The sequence below is a fragment of the Manis pentadactyla genome, chromosome 14 (assembly GCF_030020395.1).
Source record: "Manis pentadactyla isolate mManPen7 chromosome 14, mManPen7.hap1, whole genome shotgun sequence".
NCBI lineage: Eukaryota > Metazoa > Chordata > Mammalia > Pholidota > Manidae > Manis > Manis pentadactyla.
In genome coordinates this window covers 11,673,024-11,697,028 of record NC_080032.1, presented here as the reverse complement: position 1 = coordinate 11,697,028, position 24,005 = coordinate 11,673,024, and the positions used below count along the sequence as shown (strand labels likewise).

The window sequence follows — 24,005 nt, the reverse complement described above, 5'->3', positions numbered from 1 at the left end:
ACTCCCACACCCACCCCACCCGGGATCAGGGCCTGGGGCCATCCCAGCCTATCGAGGGCCCCACGGCTCCCACAGGCCCGGCAGAGCTGGTTCATCAGAGGGGCCACGTGCCCTGTGGCTGCCTTCCCAGGAAACTGTCCACAGGCCATGTGTAGGCTCCTGCTGGGGGGCAGGCTGGGTGCTGGATGTCTTACTCATTTGGGGCCTCTCCATGTTGGCCTGTCGCAGCGCTGCATGTGCCAGTGGAACAGGCATGAGCTGTGCCCACACACACCCCTCTGCACGCCGCTCCACTGCCAGCTCCTAGCCTGAGTGTCCCTTTGCCTAATGGTCCCTTCTGTCCCTGGGTGGGGTGGTTAGAGGTGTCAGGGAATCAGTGCCTCCCTGGAGCAGCCCTCAGCCAGAGACTGGCAGGAATTGGTGTGTAAATGGCCAGCTCCTCACCTCTTAGGTCAGAAAACTCTGGAATGTGTTCTGTGTGTCTCCCAGAGGTCCCTGCAGGAGGTCAAGCACCAGCTGTCAGTAGTGGTGACTTGCATGGTAACTAACCCTTTACTCTGTGCCTTCCTGTCTCACTCTACCCTGGCCATACGTCTTAGGATCACCTCCCAAATAAACTACTTGGACTGGAATCTTTGTCTGCCTTTGAGGAAACCCCAGCTAAGTCGGTTTATTTAGAACAGGGCTTCTCAATCACAGCACTGCTGACACTGCAGATGGAATAATTCTTTTGGTTGGAGGCTGTCCTGTGCATTCTAGGGTGTTGAACAACATCTCTGGTCTCCACTCACTAGATGCCAGGTAGCAAAGCAAGTCATGAGAATCAGAAATGTCTCTAGACATTGCCAAGCATCCTCTGGGGCCAAGACTGCCCCCAGCTGAGACCTGCTCGTTTAGAGAAAAGCACATGGCACTCACCGCATTCGATTCTGCCACTGCAACACAGCCCGGTGCCCTGCCCACTCCAGGCCTCATTCCCTTGTCTATAGAATGGAGATAACAGTACCCCCACCCAGGAGCATATTTGGAGGAGTTAGTGTGATGATACATCAAACGCCCAATGTGATTCGTGACTGATGCTCAGTGAGCAATAGTAGGTATCATGTGGTAAACACCACTGTGTGCCAAGCCCACTTCTGTGCACTCTCCGGGTCTTAGTTCATCAATCCTCACCTCAGCCCTTCCAGGCCAGGTGCCATTGTTGTCACCATACCCCATTTTCTGAAGAGGAAGCAGAGGCATAGAGAGGTAAAGAAATTGGTCCAGGGTCACACTGCTAAACCTCAGCGTGGCTGGAATTTGAATCCAGGTGGTCTGGCTTCAGAGCATGTGCTTCCTACATCCAATTCACGCAGATTGTTTTTGACATGGGGTGGGGAGGGTACTGTAGTTTGACTTCTGTCATCTTAAAGGTCAGATTCAGTCCACATGCTTGGCTGATTTTCTCAGGGGCCTGAGCCTCTGAGCCTCACAGAGTCAACAAAAACAATCATGTTGAGATTTCCATGTGTGAGCTATGAAAAGTCCTTTCTGAAGAAGTGCCTAAATCAGAAATAGGTAAACCCCTTGCTGTGGGCCAAATTTGACCCACTACCTGTTCTTATAAATAAAGTTTTATTGGAACATGGCCACTCCCATTCATTTACATACTGTGTGGTCTGTGGCTGCTTTCTCACCACAGCAGTGGAGTTGCATAGCTGTGACAGAAACCACATAGTGCACCAAGCCAATTACATTTACTGCCTGGCCCTTCACAGAAAAAGTGGGCAGATGCCTGCCTTAAAGAATAAGAGGGGAGAGTCACCCTCTGGGGGAGATGATGTGGCCACAGATGGTTCTAAACTCCGTTTCGGTGTCTTCTTGCCCCTGTATCTCCACCACCTGGTTCTTTGCCTGACTCTTGTGCATGGAGGAGGCAAAGACAAGTTCTAAAACACGAGGATGAGTTGACAGAGAAGGGCATTTCCAGGCTCCTCTGCTGCTGAGATCGTACTGTCTGGTCTGGCAGGAGCGAGCCCCCTGTGGCCACCCAGCACTTGAAATGTGCGTAGTCCAAATTGTGATGCACTGTCAATGTGAAATACACACTGGGTTTTGAAGACTTGGAACAAATTAAAAAGTAAAATATCTCATCAATAATTTTATATTGATTTTATGTTAAATATGTTATATGATAACATGATGGAATATATTGGGTTAAACGGAGTATGTTGGGATTGATTTCCCCTGTTTCTTTCTGCCCTTTTAGTGTGGCCACCAGAACATTGTAAGCCATGCATGTGGCTCATGTTGTATTCCTGTTTCCTGTTGGACAGCGCTGGTCTCGTGCGGGGTTTCTCAACCTCAGCACTGTGGACATTGTGGGCTGAATAATTGTGTGCTGGGGTAGGGGGTGTTGACGTTGAATAGCATTGCTGGCATCTACCCGCTCATTGCTAGGAGCATATCGTAATTCCCAGGTTGTGACAACCAAAAATGTCTCCAGATATCACCAAATGTCCTTTGGGGGGCCCAAATTGCCCCAAGAGAGTATTAATAGGATCTCGGGGTCTAGTCCCCTGGGTGGAATCCCAGCTCCACCACTTATTAGGTGGGTGGTCTTGGGCATGCTGCTTAACCAATCTGTGCCTCAGTTTCCTTATCTGTAAAAGATGATAGTACTTGTATTCAGTAACAGACAGTTGCTGCTAGTGGACAGAGAAGGGGAATCTTGGTCAAAAAGAGCAACTATGCCAGTTACTACCTGCTGGGGCTTTGGGTGAAGTTCTGAGCCTCAGTTTCCATTTCTGCAAAATGGGAAAGGACATGCTTCCCTTACAGGGGCATTACAGGTGATAAGGTAAGCCCTGCCTGGCATGGTCCCCAGTACATAGTAGGCACTTTATAAATATCAGCATTCTTCCTCTAGTCAGTCACAATACATGGGAGCTGCATGGAGCAGGGCAGGGGAGAGGGACAAATCCCAGGAATTGGTGCTTGCAGCCATTTCAGTGTTCTGCCCATGTCTGACCTTCCATTTGACCCATGCCTTTGTTTTGTGTCTCAAGCTGCTCCCGACCCCTTGGACAGCACTCTCCCCATCTCTGTGGGCCCTGCCTGGATGGTGGCTCCTGCGGTCCGGTCCATGCTGGGGGTAGCCAGAGACAGTCAGTGGGCACGAACCAGATGGGACACCACCCTCCCCCTGCCAAGCTCGAAGCAGTCACCTCCCAGTAATGTCTGAGCTACCCCACCCCTGGGGCTGGGTGCTGGCCACCTCTGCCATGTTGTCATTTGAGTCTTGGTCCCTAGGGAGATGGAGGTGGGATCCATTGGTGATGTTTGCAGGGTGTGAGGGGCTGAGGGTGGAGGCATGCTTGCCAGACATAGGTGAAACTGAGCAATGCTTCCCTGAGATTAGCAGAGAACTGGGGATACTTTTCTAGAATATTTTACAGGGGCTTACTGGTCTTTCTTGGCCAGCTCACTTGTGAGTCTGCCTGGGGAGGAGTACTGTAAAAAGCCACTCTTGGTGGCCCTGAGAACCTCACTGTGTAGGCAGCTTTCTCCTCTGTCCGTGGGTAAGGGCGGGCCCGGTCAGCTGCTGAGCTCTGATGCTGTGCGGGGCCTGGACCACAGTGCCCATGTCCCTCAGGGCCTGAGGGGTGAGGCGGGTATTACCAATCACCCTTGGAGAGGCATGCCATATGGGGCAAATGTGCATTTCTCTTAATCTCCCAGAGCAGGGCTTGGCAAAACTAGGGCCCACAGCCAGATTTAGCCTCATTCTTTTCAGCTCACAAAGCTAAGAATGGTTTTTACCTTTTTAAATGATTGAAAAAAAAATTGAAAAGGAACAGTATTTGGTGACATGTGGAAATGATAGGAAATTCACATTTCAGTGTCCATAAATAAAGTTTTGTTAGAACATACCCATGTTCATTTCTTTGCATTTCGTTAAGGGCTGCTTTTGCTTTACGACATTAGAATTGAGTGGTCATGATAGTAACCAGACGGATCATGAGCCCTAAAATATTTTCTACCTGGCTTTTTACAGAAAACATTTACCCTGTCCTAAAGAAAATTAAATTTTTGCACCTGCTTAGAACTGCCAAGAGGCCGGTAGGTTAACTTACGGACATTGTGATGCAGGTGTCACAGTTACATTCCGCAGTAGTGCAGACATCACTGCTTTCCGGGAGCTGGGGAAGAGGACAGGAGGAGAAACTCTAAGGGTTGTGTCCTGAGGGCAGTTGATCGCAGTCACTAGTGTCCAGGAGTTAGGAGATCAGTCATGTCCTCTTGGTTCTCGAACTGCTATTATCAAAATTGTTTTTGAAATACAGACCCAGAGACTATTTCTTCAGGAGATTTTAGTTCAGTAGGTCAGGGGGTGGGTACAGGCACGCGGATTTTTAAGAAGTAGTTCTGGGGGGTCGCCAACCCGTTTGAGACCCGCCTGGTGGAACAGCTGTGTGTCTCAGCACCGCGGACAGCACCGGTGCCCTCAGCCTGGATCTGCTGGTCCCTTGCCCTTGTCCTGCCTCATCTGTTGAGTTGTTGTCCCTGCCATCTCACCACCAGAGAAGTTCTCTCCCAGAAAGTCTACCTCTCGGGACTCAGGACCATCAGTCTTCCCCAGAAGCCCCCAGCAGGCCTCCCCTCCTTCCTGTCAGCCTCCTGTGAGGACAACTGAGTGACAACATGGTGAGGCTTGGCCTCCTGCTCTGGGACTGGGTCTGTTTTCTTGGCTCTGGACTCTCCCTCTCCTCGGCTGCCATCAGCTCTGCCTGGCCCCTGGGGGCCCCAGGTCTCAGTGGTGGCTTTCATTGTATCAGATGGGCTCAGAGGTCTGGGTCAGGCAACGATTGGGGTTTCTGGTTCCTACTGTCACATTCAGGGTCCTTCCCTGCCCCTGTTCTGGCCCAGGAGTGAGCTGCTTGCCTTGGGATGAGGCTGCTGTGACCGCACAGGCTTAAGCAGGACTCTTCCTCTGCTCCTTCTGTCACCACAGTCCCCCAGGACGTTACGGATGTCTCCGTGAGCAGCCTGCCATCCCTATGGCACCCCAGCCCCCGGAAGTCCTCCTGCTCATTCTGTTCACAGAGTGGCTCAGCTGACGGCGGATCAGCCAACGGCTGCAACCATGAGAGGTATGAGGGGCTTGAGCTGTGACCAGTTTGCAGATACCCATGTCTTCCCTGCACTGAATTCAGAGGAGTGAACATAGGCTATGGAGACACCCAGGTCTGGGTTAAATCCAAGAGCTGTGAAGTCCTAGCTATTGGAGCTTCTTACATGTATTGGTCAGGATAAACCAGGTTATGTCGCAGTAACAAACAGTTCTAAAATCTCAGTGGCTTATTACAACAAAGCAAAGGTTTATTTGTCATGCATGCTGTGTGTCCATCATGGGTCAGCTGGGGGTGCTGCTTCCTCTATATTCAAGCCACCACCATCTTAAATATTTCCAGTGACAGAGGTAAAAGTAGCTCTGGAGGGCTTGAGCTCTAGAAATGCTCTGGCCTGAATGCAGCACCTATCATTTCCTCTCACACCTCACTGGCCCCATCCACAAGGTGCCGGGAAGTGCAGTCCTACTATGCTCCTGGAAGGCAGAAACTAGAAATATTGCTTAATGACAATCACACATGCCTCAGTTGGCTTCTCCACCAGATGAGGATACTGTGCTTGCCTTATACAGCTGTTGTATTGGCAAATCAAATGATGCTTTAAAATGGCCAGCATGTGGTTCCTGGCACGTGGTAATGTTCAGGAAATGACACTGCCTATTTTAATGCATGAAGTTAAATGCCCAGATCATCTGTTTCCTTGCCTATAGAGCTTTTGTCTCTTTGAACAACTACTTTGGCAGTTCGTGAGTCTGATCTTACTTCCTACTGACCCAGCCTTTCTTGGCCTGGGAGAATGAAATCTTTTTTCCCTTCCTGTGCCTCTGTCCCAGTGGGTGGTCCATTCTGCAGCCATGGGATTGTAAGGGTCAGGGGCTGACATCAAATGTTTGCAGTCACCTGAGCCCTGGCTCTTACTCTGTGAGCTGTGGGCCAGCAGAATTGTCACCTGAGCAGATTCTCGGTCTCTCCTCCCGGACCCACTGAAGCAGAATCTGCATTTAACAGGATACCAAGATCATGTGTGTACTTTTAAGCTTGAGAAGCACTGATGTGACCAGAGATTCTCACATTTTAATAAGCAGCAGAATCACCCGGGGGAGGTAGCAAAACATACTAGTTCCTAAACTACTTCCCTAGAGGTCCTCATTGAGTAGGGCTGTGTGGGGCCCAGGAATCCACATGTGGGAGAAATTCCAAGTGATTCTTGGGCTGATGGTCCATGGGCCACTGAACAATGCTGTTCTAACCTAGTACCCCCTCTCATAACATCTGCTTACATCAGGTAGTGATGGGCAGCCCATCACCTTCCAGAGAGCCCAGCTACTGTGGAATAGCTGTCAGTGTGATGCTGCTCTTAAATAATTTGAACAGGCTTGAGCCTTACTGACCTGAAGGCTCAAAGAGGGTGACTTTAATATTTAGTGCCTCCATGTGCATCACTGGAGGACTGTAGCCTGCCTCCTCCCCTTTCTGCCTAGGTTTTCCTGGGTGTCCCCTGGGATATCCTGAGACTAAACATGCAGACGTTCCTCCATGCTATTCTCTGCAAGCATGCAGACACCCCCCTCAGCAGTTCCTTGTGTTCTCCAGCAGTGCTGGGGCCTTTCTTCTCTCCTCTTTCAACCAAAACAGCCCCCCAAAATTCCCATGCAGGAAGCTCAGGTATCACCTACTTTGCAGTTAGCTAGACTCTAAATCCCAGTTTGGCTCAGTCTGGCTGAGGTGGGTGACTTTTGAAGTCAGAACTCTTTCTGAAAGTGGCAGAAACCCACTGCAATCTGGTTTGAGTAAAAAAGAAAATCTGTTGCCAGAACTGAGAAGTACAGAGATGCAGTGACTTCAGGCATGATTGGAACCAGGTGTCAAAACCGAAGTCTCTGTTTCTTCAGCGCTTACCTCTGTCTGCCTCTATGATAGTTTCATTCTCAGGCAGAGGCTTCCTATTCAGAGGCAAGAATGGATCCCAGCAGCCATTGCCTTATATCCACTGCCTTAGGAACTCAGGCAGAGAAAAGAGTATCTTTCCTCTGACTTCCAAGCAAAGTCCCAGGGCTGATTCTCATTGGCCCACATTGGATCATGTGACCACCTCTAATCCAAGCAGAGTGACTCCAGCCGGAGTCATTTACCTGGTAGAATCAGCCCCTTCCAAACCACAGGAACAGAGGGTTGGGGAGGGGCAACTTCCCATGCTGAGAGCGGAAGGAGGAGGCAGTGACGCTCATGGGTAGGAACAATGGTCCCCCCAGCGGTCCCCTTGGCTGGCTGGCTGTAATGTGCTCCCTGGAGATACTGAGCTGTGCTCCTCCAGGAAACCTGGCCGCACATTGATCTAAGTGTCTCCTTCTTTCTCTGTCCCCAGGGCTCCCTTGAAGCTTCTCTGTGACAATATGAAGTACCAGATCCTTTCCAGAGCCTTCTATGGATGTGCGTAGTAGCTGCATTTGCTGTTGTGGTCTCTGGGAGCATTTCTTGAGTGCCTGCTGTATGCCAGGAATATCAGGGGAAGGAGCCTGGCTCTGGAGTGTGAAATTCTGCTCTGTTTCTTAGATGTCTAGTTTTGGGGCAGTTCCATGAACCTCTCTGACCCTCAGTTTTGTCATCTACAGATTGAGGATACATTTTATCCCTAGGTCCTAAGAGATGGCAGCAAACAATGGGCTCCTTGGTGATGGGGATTTGGTTTAATCACCACTGCATCCCCAGTGCCCACCTAGCGTTTTCAGGTCGTTGAGAGGCACGTACAAAGCCGGCAGCTAGCACTGCTTGTCATGAGGTGCTCCTGTCAGTTCCCATCTCCTGTGGGCAGAAGCAGAATCGAAGGTGGTCTCATCCCTTCCCAAGAACTTAAAAATTGAATTCATAATATGGGTACTCTGTTTATTTCCATTTAACAGATGAGAAAACTAAGGCACAGAGAGGTGACGTGACTTGCCCAAGGTCACACAGCCAAGAAGCAACAGAGCTGGGACTTGAGCCTAGGCCTACCTGACTGCAAAGGCTCTGCTTTTTTCCACTCTGCTGTATTGATTCTTGGCCAGTTTTATTTCCCCAGCCTTTCAGCCAAGATGGGAGAGATAAAATGCATTAATATTTTCAGGGATTCCAGAAAAGTGTTCGTACATCCTGCGTGCGCCTGCAGAATAGTGGTGTAGATCCTCCCCCTGGGTGCCTGGAGAGGCAGGGAGAGTGTGAGCTCCTCAAGGTCAAGGTTTTTGCCTGTTCTGTTAACCACCCATCCCCAGTGTCTAATGAAGGGCCTGGCGTGGAGCAGGCATTGAACGAGTATTTGTGGAACCCAAATGGAGGAGATTCCTGGAGAAAGGGATAGGTGTTGAGTGATGTCACTGCACGCCTTGGCTTATTCCTGATGGTGGTGAGAGTCCGGGTGCTGGAGCCAGGCAGCGTGGGCTCAAACCCCACCTCCATCCCCTCCTGGCCATGTGACCTGCGCAGGTGGTGCCAGCAGTCTGTGCCTCAGTTTCTTATAGGTGGGGATAACTAGAGGATCTGCTTCATAGGGTTGTGACAGAATAAATGAGTTAAATTATGTAAGCTCTGGACAGCTCCCTGGCCCATAGCATGTGCTGTGGCCATTACATTGGCATAATCATCATCCCATTGTTGGTAGGCGCCAGAAGGTCCACGGTCCTCTCTGGGAGTTGAGGATGAGATGATAGGAGAGAGCCAGAGGGAAGGGGCACAGTCAGAGCAAACACTGGCTGGCGTTTGCTGAGTGCCTCCTGCATGCCTCGCACTGGGCCCTCCAGGTACCAGGGTGGAGCAGGTGGAGGGTGGCAGGTTGGTGGGCATTCGTCTGAGAGGCAGGGCCATCTTTGACAGCAAACTGGGTGTATCTCCCTGGCTACTGACTGGCCGGGACCTTCTTTATCCAGCGGCAAGTTGGACAAGAGTTGTTACCACTCCTGCTCTCTTCCTCTGTTGGTGTGGATTGGAGGCACCCAGAGGCACAGTGAGCCCACAGTCACTGGCTCCTTTCTGCCTGAGAATTGAATACCTTGGCTTCCAGCAGAGGAGGTAGTGGCTCCCTTAATGAGGCTGAGGAATGCAATAGGACTTCCTTAGCGTCACAGAGCTATTAAGCCATCCAGGCAGCCAGTGACTTGATGCCTTGGATGATGAGGATTTGCTGAGTCATAAAGATTCACTAAGATTGCCAGTGGTCAGCTCTTTGGAGACCCCATGCGGCAAGGCAAGGAGGATTGGATGGTAGATGACAGGCTTTTCCTTCTCTCCCTCACCAGGGCTTGCCTACTGCAGACACCTGTCCACCGTGCGAACCCACCTGTCAGCCCTGGTCAATCACATGATCGTGTCTCCAGACTTGCCCTGTGATGCTGGACGAGGGCTGACAGCCAGGATCTGGGAGCAGTACCTGCAGGACAGCACGGTAAGGCTTGACCCGTCTTGGTCTGAAGTGGGGCAGAGACTGCAGGGAGTCCGTCTTGTCATCTGAGGAATAGACGCACCTGGTGGGAATTCCGGGATGTTGTGACGTCCTTGGGTTCTGCATACCCAAACTGAAGAGAGAGTTCCAAGACCTGTCGCCTGCATCTGCCCATTGATGTAGATCAAGGAAAACACATATGCTCCCCTGGAAGGAGTAAAGAATCAATGAGTCACTGTGCATCTATTAAACATCAGTTCTATGCTCAATCCTGCATAAGGTGCTGTGAGTCCCCAGCCAGAAGGAATTGTTGAAATTCCTTAGAATAACAAGAGTAGCTAAGTTAGAAGGAGGCAGCTGAGCCAAGAAAACCCCACCACTGTTTAAAACTCTCCTGTTTCTGTCTTAGGGCCTAAGAGCTGGACCATGAGATATTTTTACCTGGAGATAGATTTTTACGATTTTATTAGTAGAATACAAGGTCCCTGCAAGCAAAACGTTTATGTCTGAAGAAAGTTTCATGGTCATATAGTTTGGGAAACCAGATTAGGCAGCTTTCTCTATCCTGCCGGACTTCTCAGAACCTTGGCTATGCTGATACTTGTCACTCTCAAGGATTGGGGGAGTGTGGGAGAGCATATGAAGCATTCCCTCAAATGTATGTGGCCACAGGGACCTTTGCTGGAAAAGTACCTCCCATGGCAGGTGGAAGGCAGAATCCACTTAGAGAAATACTAGGATTCCTGCTGCCATTTGGAGGAGATACCTGTGTCCTCCACTTTGGACGAATCCAGTAGCTCCATCACTGGTTCCCGAACCTGGACAGTTAGAAGGGTTATTTTACCTTTTTTGCCAAAAATAGTTGTTTTCCTAAATTGCAGGAGGAGTGCATACTTGCTGTAACAGTTCAAAGAATGAGGAATGTGGGTGTATAGAACAAAAAAATTTTAAGTAGCATCTTTCTGCTCTACTCTAGTTCTAATCCGTGAATTAATGAGTAGTATCAGTTTGGTGTAGACCCTGCCATACATTTCCTATCCTTATGCATCCACAGATACATCTACACAGAAATATCTGTAATTCTTTTATTTAATTCTTAAGTGAGGTGACATTATACTTGTATTTTAAGTGACCAGTTTTTATATCAGGGATGCTATAATTTATTCAAGTCTTCCCCTAATGATAGACATCTGGGCTTTTCATTTTTTATTCTTTTTAATTATTAAAAAAGTGCTTCAGTTAGCATCCTTCTAAACACATACCTTTCTGTACTAGTGCTTTTATTTTGAGGGTAGATTCCTAGAAATGCAGTTGATTAATGTGCACTTGAAATTTAAATAGTCATGCCAGCTTACTTTCTCGAGAGGTCTTAGTGTTTATACTCCTCAGCGGGCTAGGACAGTGCACATTTCCTGAGGAATTCAAGAGATTTATAGACTCTGGGCTCCGCTCCAGCCTTACTGATTTTGTAGCTCTGGGAGTGCAGCCCAAGAATTTATACTTCTGAAAGCTCCCCACATGCTTCTGGTGCTCTTTTGAGGCACTAGGCTAAGGACAGATTGGTTGCAGCACAAATATTTTTCGTCTAATTTTTTCATAACTGATTTGGTCATATTTTCATTCTTCTTGGTTGGACTATTGTATTAGGGTCGACTGAGTTGCAGTAACAAAAGTCCCCACTATTTCAGCTGCTTGACACCATGGGGGTACATTTCTTGCTCACTGGACAGTCCTGGGTGAGCCTTCCTAGGAAGAGGGCATCTCTCCTCCCTCCAGATGTTCAGAGGTCTTTCAGTCTTGCGACCCCACCATCCTCCAGGGACTCATGGTCACCTGTCTCCCAACAGAGAGCATGAAGGAGCACACCTTCTTCAAAACCCTGGCCTGGAAATGGCTTACATCACTTCCTCTCACATCCCACTGGCCAGAACCCAGTGATAGGGTCACACCAAACTGCAAGGGGGGCTGGGAAATGGAGTCCAGCTGTGGGCTTCAGGAGAAGAGGATGTAGATTTTGAATAAAGTTCACAGCTTCAGCCACAAATAGTTTTCTGAATTTTAAATAACTTCAACAAGGTTGTCTACATAATGGAAACCAAAATTCCCAACAGGGACAAAAGAATGGCTGGTTTTGCCATTTTTGTTGGGTACATCTAAGACTAGCATTAAGGTATGAAAGATGCTTTTGATTTTGGAATGTGAAGTAAAGAGATAAGACAAGAGGAGACAGAACCCCAGTGCCCTTTAGAGTAGCCTTCCAGCAGTCATGGACACACACACACACATGTGAACAGTTAGGACCTGCAGGTCCCCCAGCTTGACTTGTAACTGCAAAGCCTTTGCCTGAAAATGAATTTAAGAAAACAAAGAGGACAAATCTATTCCATGATACAGAAAACAATTGTTAAAATCATCCCAATGTGCACAAAAACTATTAGTGTATGAGGAACCGGCTGGAAATGGTCATTTTGAACTCATCTGCCTTAAAATAATTCTCTGAGAGCTGAGTCAAGATTAAGAACTCCTATATTCCCAAATAAGCACAGTACACACAATTTACTGAAAATGAAGTAGAAATGTTAATATATTATGTATTAGCCTTTCTTTTTGTTTTGTTTTGACCCTCTGCATGGTCTTCCCTCGCAGAGATGTGCCGTTCCCCCCGTGGTGGGCAGCCGGGGGACTCCCCGGATCTTGCTCTTAGATATCTGGGTACCTGTGGCTTTGCACATCACACCATGATCTCTGAGGCTGGGCCTAAGAAGCAGGACTGCCGGGGCACAGGGCCCACCCCGGGTTTCTGTTGACCAAGCCTTTGCTTCCTCCCCTCCGCTGCAGAGTTACGAGGAGCAGGAGCTGCTGCGCCTCATCTACTACGGGGGCATCCAGCCAGAGATCCGCAAGGCCGTGTGGCCCTTCCTCCTGGGCCACTACCAGTTCGGGATGACGGAAACAGAAAGGAAGGAGGTTGGAAACCCCGATGGGGTCTTCGGTAACAAGAGGAGCCAGATGCTATGAGGCTGGGGGAGCTCTGGTCCCATTTTGGATCAAGGTGGGGCAGGGAGGTGCAGTGCAGGGGAGCCAAGAAGCTCCAGAGCAATACTTATCCCAACGCAAGCCACAGATGTCATTTTTTTAGGTTAACTTTTTATTTTGAGATAATTATAGATTCACGTGCAGTTATAAGAACTAATGCAGATGGCTCTCATATATCCTTATACAATTTCCCCCAGTGGTAACATTTTGCAAAACCGTAATATCACAATCAGGGTATTGACATTGGTGCAGTATACCACTCTGACTCCCAATTCCTGGTTTACTTGTATTTGTGTGTGATTTTGAGTGTCAGTATGTAGGTATTTAGTTCTCCACAATTTTATCACATGTCACAGCCAACACATGGACCATTTCCGGCATTCCGAATTCTCCTCAAATTGTCCTTTTATGGCCACAGCCACCTCTCTCCCACTCCCTGCCTCCTCTCCAGCCCCTGGCAACCACCAATCTACTCTCCTATAAATTCCTATAATTTCATCATTTCATGAATGTTGTATAAATAGAATCATACAGCATGTAGCCTTTTGAGATTGACTTTTTTCACTCAGCATAATTGTCTGGCGATCCATCCAAGTTGTTGCATGTATCAATAGCTGGTTCTTTTATAGCCGAGTGATACTCCATGGGGTGGACGCACCACAGTTTGCTTCACTGTCCACCTGTTGATGGATAGGTGGGATGTTTTCATTGCTTGGGCCATTACCAACAAAGCTGCAATGAACATTTTGTACAGACTTTTGCGTGAGCCTAAGTTGTCATTTCTCTGGAATAAATGCTCAAGGGTGCAATTGCTGGATCATGAGATACTTGCATGTTTAGTTTTATAAGAAATTGCCAAACTGTACCATTTTATATTCCCACCAGCAGTCTAGGAGTTCCCCTGCTTGCACCCCCACCAGGATTTGGTGGTGTCATTCCTTTGTATGTTAGCCACTCAGGCAGGTACATTGGCCTGGGGATGTCTAGTTACTTCAGCACCATTTGTTGATCGAGCTATTTTTCCTCCAATGAATTGCTTTTGCTTCCTTATTTCATCGTGGTTTTAATTTGGATTTTCCAAAGGCTGGTGATATTGAACATCTTTGCACGTGCTTGCCACCTGCTTGTGTCTTCTGTCCATTTTCTAAATAAGTTGTTTAGTTTTTACTGCTGGGTTTGAGAGTTCTTTATATGTACTCTACATATTAACTCTTCTTGGAAATGTGGTTTGCAAATATTTTCTCTACCTTGTCTTTTCATCTTAATGGGGTCTTTGTGCAAAACAAATTTTTTAACTTTTGATGAGGTTCAGTTTATCGATTTCTCATATGGAGTGTACTTTCATATGAGGCCTAGGAACTTTGTGCCTAGACCTAAATCCCGAAGATTTTCCTCTGTTTTTTTTTCCTTTGAAGTTGTATAAAGTGTTTTACATTTGAGTCTGTGATCCATTTTGAGTTCATTTTTGTTTACAGCGTGTGGCTTAGGTCGGGGTTCATTTTTTGGCCTGGGGATGTCTAGTTACTTCAGCACCATTTGTTGATCGAGCTATTTTTCCTCCAATGAATTGCTTTTGCTTCCTTGTCAAAAATAAGTCGGGCATATTAATGGGGACCTCTTCTGGACTCTCTGTTTTTTCCATTGATCTAATACCACACTGTCATTAGTAATCATCAGCTAGTAAATACCACAGTCTTGATGACTGTAGCATATATACAATCCTAAATGTTTTAGTAGTCACATTCTAAAAAGTAAAAAGAAACAGATGTAATGAATATTTTAAAACTTTTTTGTTTAAAATAATTGTAAGTTCACAAGAAGTTGCAAAAATTGTAATACCAGAAGCCCTGTCTACCCAATCACCCGGCTTCCGCCAGTGGAAACATCTTATAGAACCATAGGGCATTATTAAAACCAGGACATTGACACTGGCACAATACCACTAGCTAGACTGCAGACCTTACAGGGATTTCATCAGTTTTTGCATCTGCTTTTGTGTGTGTGTGTGTGTGTGTGTGTGTGTGTGTGTGTGTGGTTCTGTCATTTCATCAACATGAAATTAATATTCATAATATATTTTATTTAACCCAATATATTACCATTTCAGTGTATTAGGAATGTAAAACTCAGTAATGAGATACCTTACATTCTTTTATCCATACTAAGTTTTTAAAACCTGGTTCTATTTTACACTCCATGTACCACCTGTACTATTACTTACTAAATATTTGTCTTTAAATTGGCTCACTTAAAAATTCATGTGACTTTTTAAAAAAGATTTATATCTCTACCACCAGTAGAAAACCAATACATCTTCCCATAAATGGAAGGAAACTATAAAAAAAATAATAGAATTATGACAAAATGATGTAATTCAGTTCTACCTACATTTGGTAGTTTGCCTGAGGCCTGTTTTCTCTTTCTTAAAAAGGGAGATTATAATGTGTTACAGGAGGTGTTAGGCACACAGTAGCACCAGACTGGTCTTCCTCGTCGTCAGAAAAGTTGCCAGAGAGTTGAAGTGGGAACTCTCACCCTGCGGTTCCATGTGATGAGGCCCCATGCCAGGGAACTGTCCAAAATCTTTTGGTACCAGGGTGAGGTCCCTCCATGCTTCATTCATGGCTGGTAGGCTTCTGGGCAGATAAGAACCGGGAACTGCAGTGTGCCAGGCCCTGTGCTTGGACTGGGGACCCAGAAGTGCACCAGATGAGGTCCTTTTCAGGTTCGTGGGGGTTGTGTAGAGTCAGATGGATGGAGGCAAGCCCGGGGGCTGTTGTAAGAGCACATAGGAGGCTCTTCCAGGTGGAAGTCAGGGGGAAGGCTGCCTGGATTCTTTGGAGGAATTGCTTTCCAGGCAAGGAGGATGAAGAAGGGCTTCTGGGAAGAGGGGACACTTGCATGACGCTGTGTGTCCTTGTGTGGGAAGGGGTAGGAAGGGAGGGTGGGTGCGGCTGGAATACAAAGGACCTGGGGACTGGGGTAGCACTGAGAGGCGGAGCTGGAGAGGAAACAGGAGGAAGGCTGCTGAGTGGGAGAGGTCTCAGAGGGGCCAAGCAGGCCCCAGGAAGGAGGCCACTGGGGTTGTCCAGGTGCAGGGTCGGGGAAGCCCAGCCTAGAATGGCAGTGGGAATGGGGAAGTGGGCTTGGATGAGTCTTTGGGAGGTCGGCCAGAGGGAGCCACTCAGGACAGTCACTGTGCAGGGTGGATCCTGAGCCTCTCCAGAAGCCCCAAATAGCTGCAGGATTCCTCCCCCTCCTGCCATAGGACAGACTTCCTGCTCATTATGGCCTTGTTTAGATCGGCTTGTCTGCCAACACTTATGGCCAGAGATCTGGCAGATTCTGGTCCCCTGTTACCTGGGCTGGTAACATGGGAACAATGTTCCCCCCTCTGTACTGAAATCCCACAAAGAAAATGCTTGAAATCTGTGACCCTCTATAAGGCCATGTCTGCATGTAAAGGAAGGGGTCAGCTTTATTCACCTCTGATTCCCCACCATCTACCCCCAGGTTGGGCATGTGGGAGGCCCTCAGTAAATGTGTTGAATGAGTGGATGGATGAAGCATTTGCTCATCTTGTATACCATAAGCCCTTTTTATAGCCTAGCACATAGTAGGCACTAATCAAATTAACTGGATAAGTGAATGAATGAATAAGGAAGGAGAGAAGAGAAGGAAGGAAATGAGGAAGGACAGAAGCAGTTTTCTCATTTCAATATCTGCAAGGCTTAGAACTCTGCCTGGTACAGAGTAAGGGCTCAAGAAATATTTGAATGTGTGAATGAATGAATAAAAGAAGGCAGGAAGAGAGGGAAAAAATTGAAAGAAAGTGGCCTTCCTCACTTTTGTGTCTTCCCAGGGCCTAGCCGGTACCCCACACATAGTAGCTGTTCAGTGAAGGTCTGTTGGATGTTAACTCCATGAACGTTGAATGGCTGGTTTCAGGGCTCAGGGTCCTGGGCCAGAGCCATCCTCTTCCTGGTTGGGCTGGCCCTCCCTAGGGGTCCCCAGTACTCTGGCTGACTTTGCATCTGCCCTGGCAGGTGGACGAGCAGATTCATGCCTGCTACGCACAGACCATGTCGGAGTGGCTGGGCTGTGAGGCAATTGTGCGGCAGAGGGAGCGGGAGTCCCATGCGGCTGCCTTGGCCAAATGTTCATCAGGGGCCAGCCTGGACAGCCACCTGCACCAGATGATGCACCAGGACTCTACCATCAGCAACGAGGTGATGGGCGCCTCCCCTCAGGGAGTAAAGTGGGCAGTGAAGGCAGGATCAGCCCCATCAGGCAGTCATAGGAGCAGTGAGGGCTGGAGCTTTGGGACAGTCTCACCCCTAGCTTTTGGGTGGAACATGACTTTGGAGCCTGGGAGACCTGACTTTGAACTCCAGCATCATCATTTCCCAGCTCTGGGGCCTCAGGCAAGTACCTTTACCACTGGGACTCAGTGTCCTCATCTATAAAATGGGAATAACCCTTTGTATAGGGGAGGTTTGTGTGCAGCTCAAATGATACAGTGTGTAGAAAGCATCTAGCACAGTGCTAGGCTTTCCTTTATTCCATAAATACTTCTTGAGTACCTACCATGTGCCAGGCACTATCAGAAATGTTCTGGAAAGTCAGGAATGCTCCAGTGACCAAGTCAGATACGTCTGTCTTCACAGAATGTCTAGGTTAACAGCAGGAGCTGACAAGAAAGCTAATTATCTTTACAGGGGGTGTATCTGTCATCGATTGCTGTAATAATACTGCATAACAAACAGCCACCAAAGACAAACTGCCCATGAGTCTGTGGGTCAGCAGTGAAGTTTTGCTCTGAGCAGTGCTGGGTGGGCCCACTTGTGCCTGCTGTGAGCCCCTGGACAACGAAAAGATTTGTGGCTCTGGGCTGGGCTCTCTGACTTGTCTGAGGTGACTGGCTCTGCCCCAGTGTCTTACCCTCCAGCAGGCTAGCCTGGGCAGGTTATCATAGTGCAGCTCGCGAAAGAGAAAGCAGAAAGAACACGTGCTTTTTAAGCCTCTGCCCTGGTGGGTGTGCTAACATCCGATTGGCCAAAGCAGGTCACACGGCCAAGCCTAGCCTCAGGGTAGGCAGGAACTAAACGTAATGGGGCAAACTACTGGGCCATTCATACAACCAGGTCCTCTGAGTTGAACCAAAATGAGCCAGAGGTCTCAAATACAGTGCAGTTAAGTGTGGGATTTTCCGGTTGCAGGGGAGGGAGTGGGGATCCTGCGGCTGGCATGGCCTCTGAGGAGGCTTGGGGAGCGGGGAGGGAGTTCCCCCTGCCCACTATCATTTAACACATGAAGCTGAGGCCCTGAGAGGGGACTTGCCAAGTCAGGAGTAGAGGTAAGAACTACGCTTGCTGACTCCAGGCCCAGCGGTCCCTTTTGGGCTGCGTGCAGGGGGTCTCTGCCAGGATGCAGCCTCACCCGCACTCCCTCCTGCCCCCTTGTCCCTCAGTCCTCTCCCAGCTGCAGTTCAGGCCGCCAGAACATCCGCCTACAGAGTGACTCCAGCGGCAGCACACAGGTGAGCTTCAGCCGCCCTGTACCCCCTTCCCCCCTGCTCCCCTCCCTCCAGGTGGGATTGGGTGTCCATCATCTGGTCGTTTATGGTTTGTCTGGTTTAGCTTTCTGTGCTAGCATTAAATGCTGAGTTTTATGAACAAAACAGCAGTAGGCTCATAGACACTGAAAGCAACCGGTGGTTACCATGGGGGAGGGATTGCAGTGGGTAGGAGAAATAGATGAGGGGGATACAGGGGCCCCAAATCTCAATTGTAATATAAATTAGTCACAGGGATTAAAGTACAACATAGGGAATATTGTCAATAATTCTGCAACATCTTTCTATGTTGACAGACAGTAACTACACTAGTTGGGAGGAGCATCTAATAATGTCGGGAATTGTCAACTGTGTTGTATACCTGAAACCAATTTTTAAAAACTGAGTTTTTAGTTACACAAGTTATATATGAATCTACTCTCCCTGTTAAAAAAAAATTAAAATATTGCAGAGAAAGGTTAATTTGGCTTTGAGCACCCCTAATTCCCACTGGCCTTCCCTAGAGGTAACACCGCTGTCATCAGTTTACAGTCTGTCTTTCCAGACTCTTCTGTGTGCCTTTGCAGACACAGAACTATGCAGACTATATGTAGAAGATGTATTTCGGTGACTGGTTGTCTTTAAAATTCCCACGTAAATGCCATAATTTGTTTTGTTTAACAGCTCTCCGTTTCATTCAGTGAAATGTTAACCAATCTGACTCAATATTAATGAAAAAAGCAAAGTGCAGAAAACATGCATACTATGTCACTTCTTGTGTGAAAAGAGGAAATATTAATTTGTATGTGCATTTGCATAATAATGGAGAATAAACCAGAAACCAATCAAAATGGTTCCCTAGAGTAGCGAGGGGAGGCAGCAGGCAAAGAAGCTACAGTTTCATGAATTCTAGTTTTGACTTTGGAATTAGGTAAATTTTTTTACATAACGTAAAGCAATTTAATCAACAAGAAAAGAAACAAACATTTGAAGCTAACAGTAATTCAAGTTGGTGGCATAACCATATAGAGAAGACATATTTCAGGTGACCTTGGAACATGGTCTTGCGCTGTTACCCACCATGGGATACGGCTGAAGATCAGAAAGAAGCACAAATAAGTCATTGAGGCATGTCCTAGAGACTTGTCCATAGTATTTCATATATATCTACTTTTGAACATTGATCCACAATTGTCCAACTGCATGGCTATAATGTGCTGTTTTTAGCCTGTTGCCTATGTTATTAACTAATTTTTTACTTTAAAAAACTGCACATAATTCTGTATCATGGAAAGTATTGTGTCCTCTGCCTTAATTCCTTAGTACTCCCTCCTCAGAGTCAGTTGAAATAGTTCCTTATTTTTTTCTGGATTATTCCTTGTATCTCTATGTATGCAGGTCCCTTTTTTATTTTTCACAAATGAGAGCATATATTACACCTTGTCCTGCTTCACTCTTTTTACTGGCTGTGTAATATTCCACTGCATGCATAGCCCATATCTGAAGCAATCCCCTGGTGGTGGATATGTAGGTTGCTGCTGGAAGCAGTGCCACAGTGGGTATCCTGGTCCATCTTTCTTTGTGTGCCTTGTCTTCAGGTATTTGAGTCTGTGGATGAGGTGGAGCAGGTAGAGGCAGAAGGCAGGTCGGAGGAGAAACAGCCCAAGATGCCTAATGGGAACCTGGTGAATGGCACCTGCTCCCCAGACTCTGGCCATCCTTCCTCCCACAACTTCTCTTCAGGCCTCTCGGAGCACTCGGAGCCCAGCCTGAGTACAGAAGACAGTGTCATGGAGGCCCAGCGGAACGCTTCCCTGGGGCTTCGGCCCGGGGACAGCAGTGTGGATGATGGGCAGAGCAGCGAGGCCACCACTTCCCGGGATGAGGCTCCCCGTGAAGAGCTGGCCATGCAGGACAGCCTGGAGAGCGACCTTCTGGCCAATGAGAGCATGGACGAGTTCATGTCTGTCACCGGCAGCCTGGATGTGGCTCCACCAGAAAAGGAGGTCGCCATGATGGGGAGCTGGGGGGGCGGTGAGGTGCAGAAACACGGCCGGGTGGACAGTGAAGACAACCTCTCAGAAGAGCCTGAGATGGAAAGTCTCTTCCCCACCCTGGCTGCTCTGGCTGTGACCACGTCTGCCAACAGTGAGACATCCCCTGTGTCTTCCAGCGGTGTCACCTACTCCGTAAGTCACAAGGATTCTCCTCCACTCAGTTTTCTCATCTAACAGCCATGGAGGGTGGGAGTGTCCAAACAAACCTCAGTTAGGCAGAACAGTCTTCGGTTCATTGCTTTTTCTCCATCAGGAAGGAGTCACAGCAGAAACCCATTTGGGAGGGAGAACAATATAGTGCTTGAAGAACCCAGGCTTTGCAGTCCAATAGCACTGGGTTCAGATCCCAGTTCAGGCATATGGATCCTCAGTTTCCTTATCTGTCTAGGGCCTTCCTCCCTGAGCTCGTCTCAGAATCAGTGAGTCACACCCTCTGTGCCTGACACACAGTGAGCACCCGGTCAGTAGCGGCCTTGATGGGGAGCATCTCCATTCACACCCAGGTCCGATGTCTTTTAAATGTTCAAGTGGGCTTCTCTGCCAAAAAGTCTTAAGACAAAGGACATTTACTGAAAGGGAGGTTTTCTGAGCCAGGCACCACATATCCATTTTCCTGGGAAGATTTTATTTCTATCAAAATGCTCATGGTTAAAGCGTCAAACACCCAGAGAAGCTGAGTGCAAACACCAGGAGCTGCCGCCCCTCCTGCCCGCCTTCCGCTTCTTCCTGGTAACCGGGGGCATAACCAGCCTTAGACGAAGCTGAATGCTCTGCTCTTTCAGACCACCCAGGTGGTGGGAATCTGGGTTGTCAGCCTGCCTAAGTCACAAACCTGATGTGAGGCCATGAATTATGCAGGGAGATACGTTTTACACTTAATTTGGCGCCTATGTTCAAGACAGGCAGTTGTCCTCGAGACCGCAGGGTGTTAGTAGCTTTTTCCTTTTCCCTTGTGGGGGTGGGTGGGGGTGTGGCTCTGTGGAGTCCTGCCTCATGCAGGAAAATCTCCCATTAGATTCTTTGCTTTGGGGAAGAGAGGCCACAAAACCGTTAAGTCCAAGCTGAAATTTTCCTGATGGCAGCTTTCCCTCAAGGCAAAAACTAGCTTTGGTATTTTCTTGCCTTCCTGGGTTAATTTTTGGCCTTGAAATGCTCCTGACCGCTTCGTTGGGTCATTTCGTCGGGATTGTTGGGTCGAGGCATCAAGTCTAGCATGTTGCCAGGACTGCACTTCTGTTCAGTTCTTCCATTCTTCTTGTGTAGTTTTTGGCAGGGAGGGGGGCACTTGCAGCGACAGTTATAACCCTTAGTTTCTTCAGCTATAAGGTGGGGATAAGAAGTCTACGCACTTCGTAGGACTGTTTTGTTTTATCAAAGGGAAAAAAAAGAATTTTCATCACATGAGGCAAAAGAGGCTTTCTCAGAAAACAACAAAAACAAAGTCCATCCCCTGAGTGATCCAGGTAGAAAACGACAGGAGAGGGCTCCGGGGAGGCGCAGTCTCTGGAAGGCAGCCTCTCTGCGGAGCTGGGGTGTGATTTCTTTCCTTCCCTGCTGGGCGCCTGCAGCCTGAGCGGCTGGACCAGTACACGGTGAACCTGCACCGCATCGAGAAGGACGTGCAGAGGTGTGACCGCAGCTACTGGTACTTCACTCCTGCCAACCTGGAGAAGCTGCGCAGCGTCATGTGCAGGTTGGGGGGCTGTGGGGAGAGTGGGGGGGCAGAGGTGGGGGCTACGGGGCACCCAACTGGCACTGCAGCCTCTGCAGCTGGCACCGTGCCCCCCGAGGATCTTCTTCCAGCCCACATTGGCAATAACCCAACAGTCGTGGTGCTGGTGATAATAGATAACATTAGTTAAGCATTTACTGTATACCTGGCCCTGGCCTGAGCCCTTTGCTGACATCATTTCTCTTAGATCACAGGTGTATGACGTAAGCATTATCCGTTTTACAGGGAAGGAAATGGAGGCCCAGAGGGGTAGGCATTGCTCAGAGGCCCCCAGCGGGGCAGTGGCTGAGCTGTGAGGAGGACACACATCCATTGTCTCCCAGGCTCTAGAATCTGGGCTTTATTTCTTTAAGCCAAAATCGGGGGCTGCTTATCACTTCCATTAAATATTAAATATTGTAGTTCTTAAAATATGAAAGCAACCCATGCTTTTTAAAAATCTAAATCAACCAAGGTAATCAGAATTTCATAAGACATAAAGAGAAACTTCTTCCATATGCCATCATCAATGCCACTCATCTGTAAGAAAACACTACTACTAACAATTTAGTGAATATCCTCCCAAGCCATGTTATATATGATATATAATAACATAAGAGATAGTATATTGTAAGACAGTTATAATATTGTATAATATGGATGCATACATGTTTTAATGTTTTTAAAAATGTTTTACCTATGAGGGATTATACTATAAACAATTTGCCTACAACTTGCTTTTTACACTCAACAGTATATCCTGGACCTCTTTCCATGCTACTCTAACTCAGGAGTTCACACACTACTACTACAGCCACAGGCCAAATCTGGCCCTCCACTTGTTTTTATAAATAAAGTTTTATTAGAACTCAGCCATGCCCATTTGTTTGCATATTATCTATGCTTCTACAGAGTTGAGTAGCTGAAACAGAGTATATGGCCTACAAATTTGAAAATAATTATTATCTGGACCTTTCAGAAAAGGCTTGCCGACCCCTACTCTAACTCATTCTCACTCATAAGCACCATCTCTTAACTATTCTGTCTTACAGCCTCCCAAGCAATTGCTACCTATTGAAATTTCATTCAGTAGGTACAAATGTGATTAATTTTAACATAGTATGTTGCATTAAAATGGAAAAGTTTTGGGGGTGAAGGAAGGGTAGTCTGACTTCTGCTTGTTAGGGCATCAGGAGAAATCAGGGAAAGCATAGAGGTGGTGACCTTTGAGATGGACTTGGGCAAAATCAGGAGAAACTGAAGACCATTTGACGTGTGAATTAGGAACACACACCCTGGAGTTAGGTCACCTGAGTTCAAATCCAGCCTCTACCATTTATTATCAGATATATGGCTTTGTACATGTCACTTATCTCTGTGTGCCTCAGTCTCCTCATCTGTGAAATGGGATGATAATAGTACCTTTTTTGTGGGATGATTTTGAGAATTTAATGATGCAACGCATGTATAGTGGGCAGAGCATACAGTAATTGCTCAGGAAATATTAGTTGTTATCACTGAGGGGCAGATTGGAATTCCAGACAGAGGGAACTGCTAGGGCAAAAGCACAGGTACAAAGGTAAATACGTTAGTGTGGCGGGAGAGGAAGGAGTCCTGGGAACTGATGGTGAGGGTGGGACAAAGGATCGGGAGGAGACATGAGTGCCTTGCACCCCCAGTCAAGGAGTTTGGACGTTGTCCTGTCGTGCAGTGGGAGCCCGTGAAGGCTTCTGAGCATGCAGCGGCCTCCTTGAACTGGGCTTTTGAAGGTCATTCTGGTGGCTGAGCACAGGATGTCTGAAGACAGTGTGACTTGGGGTGGGGAAGCAGGCAGGAGTTGAGGGGGTGGTCCAGGTGAGGGATGGGGGCTGACCCAGGGAGGGGTGGATCGGAGAGGCAGGTTGTGGGTGCCATTGCTGTGCCCCTTGTGTCTCTTTTGTAGCTACATCTGGCAGCACATTGAGGTCGGCTATGTCCAGGGCATGTGTGACCTCCTGGCTCCGCTGCTGGTCATTCTGGATGATGGTGAGTGTGTCCTTCCTGCCCCAGGGCAGGGGGTGCAGTTTCCTTCCCAGCGCAGAGGAGGTGTGTTAGCTCCCTTGTGACTCCATGGAATGGGTCAGTG

At 47.9% G+C, this 24,005-nt stretch overlaps 1 protein-coding gene across 6 annotated transcripts in view; it reads left to right on the top strand.

Annotated features, from left to right (window-relative positions):
* SGSM1 (small G protein signaling modulator 1) overlaps positions 1 to 24,005 on the top strand; it is an 80,439-nt gene that overhangs the window by 47,702 nt on the left and 8,732 nt on the right. For 4 of the 6 annotated variants that reach the window (XR_008993543.1, XM_057491199.1, XM_057491200.1 and 1 more), the window contains 9 exons: positions 4,994 to 5,132; positions 7,477 to 7,541; positions 9,380 to 9,525; positions 12,361 to 12,489; positions 16,605 to 16,787; positions 18,029 to 18,097; positions 19,711 to 20,301; positions 21,738 to 21,862; positions 23,823 to 23,905. Coding sequence is in view for 4 of the 6 variants with exons in the window: in XM_057491199.1 (XP_057347182.1) it covers positions 4,994 to 5,132; positions 7,477 to 7,541; positions 9,380 to 9,525; positions 12,361 to 12,489; positions 16,605 to 16,787; positions 18,029 to 18,097; positions 19,711 to 20,301; positions 21,738 to 21,862; positions 23,823 to 23,905 (1,530 nt within the window). In the remaining 2 variants the exon portion in view is untranslated. Of the gene's footprint in view, positions 1 to 3,047; positions 3,213 to 4,993; positions 5,133 to 7,476; positions 7,542 to 9,379; positions 9,526 to 12,360; positions 12,490 to 16,604; positions 16,788 to 18,028; positions 18,098 to 19,710; positions 20,302 to 21,546; positions 21,633 to 21,737; positions 21,863 to 23,822; positions 23,906 to 24,005 lie in introns of those variants that run through there. The other 2 variants (XM_057491202.1, XR_008993544.1) reach the window with 2 other exon arrangements.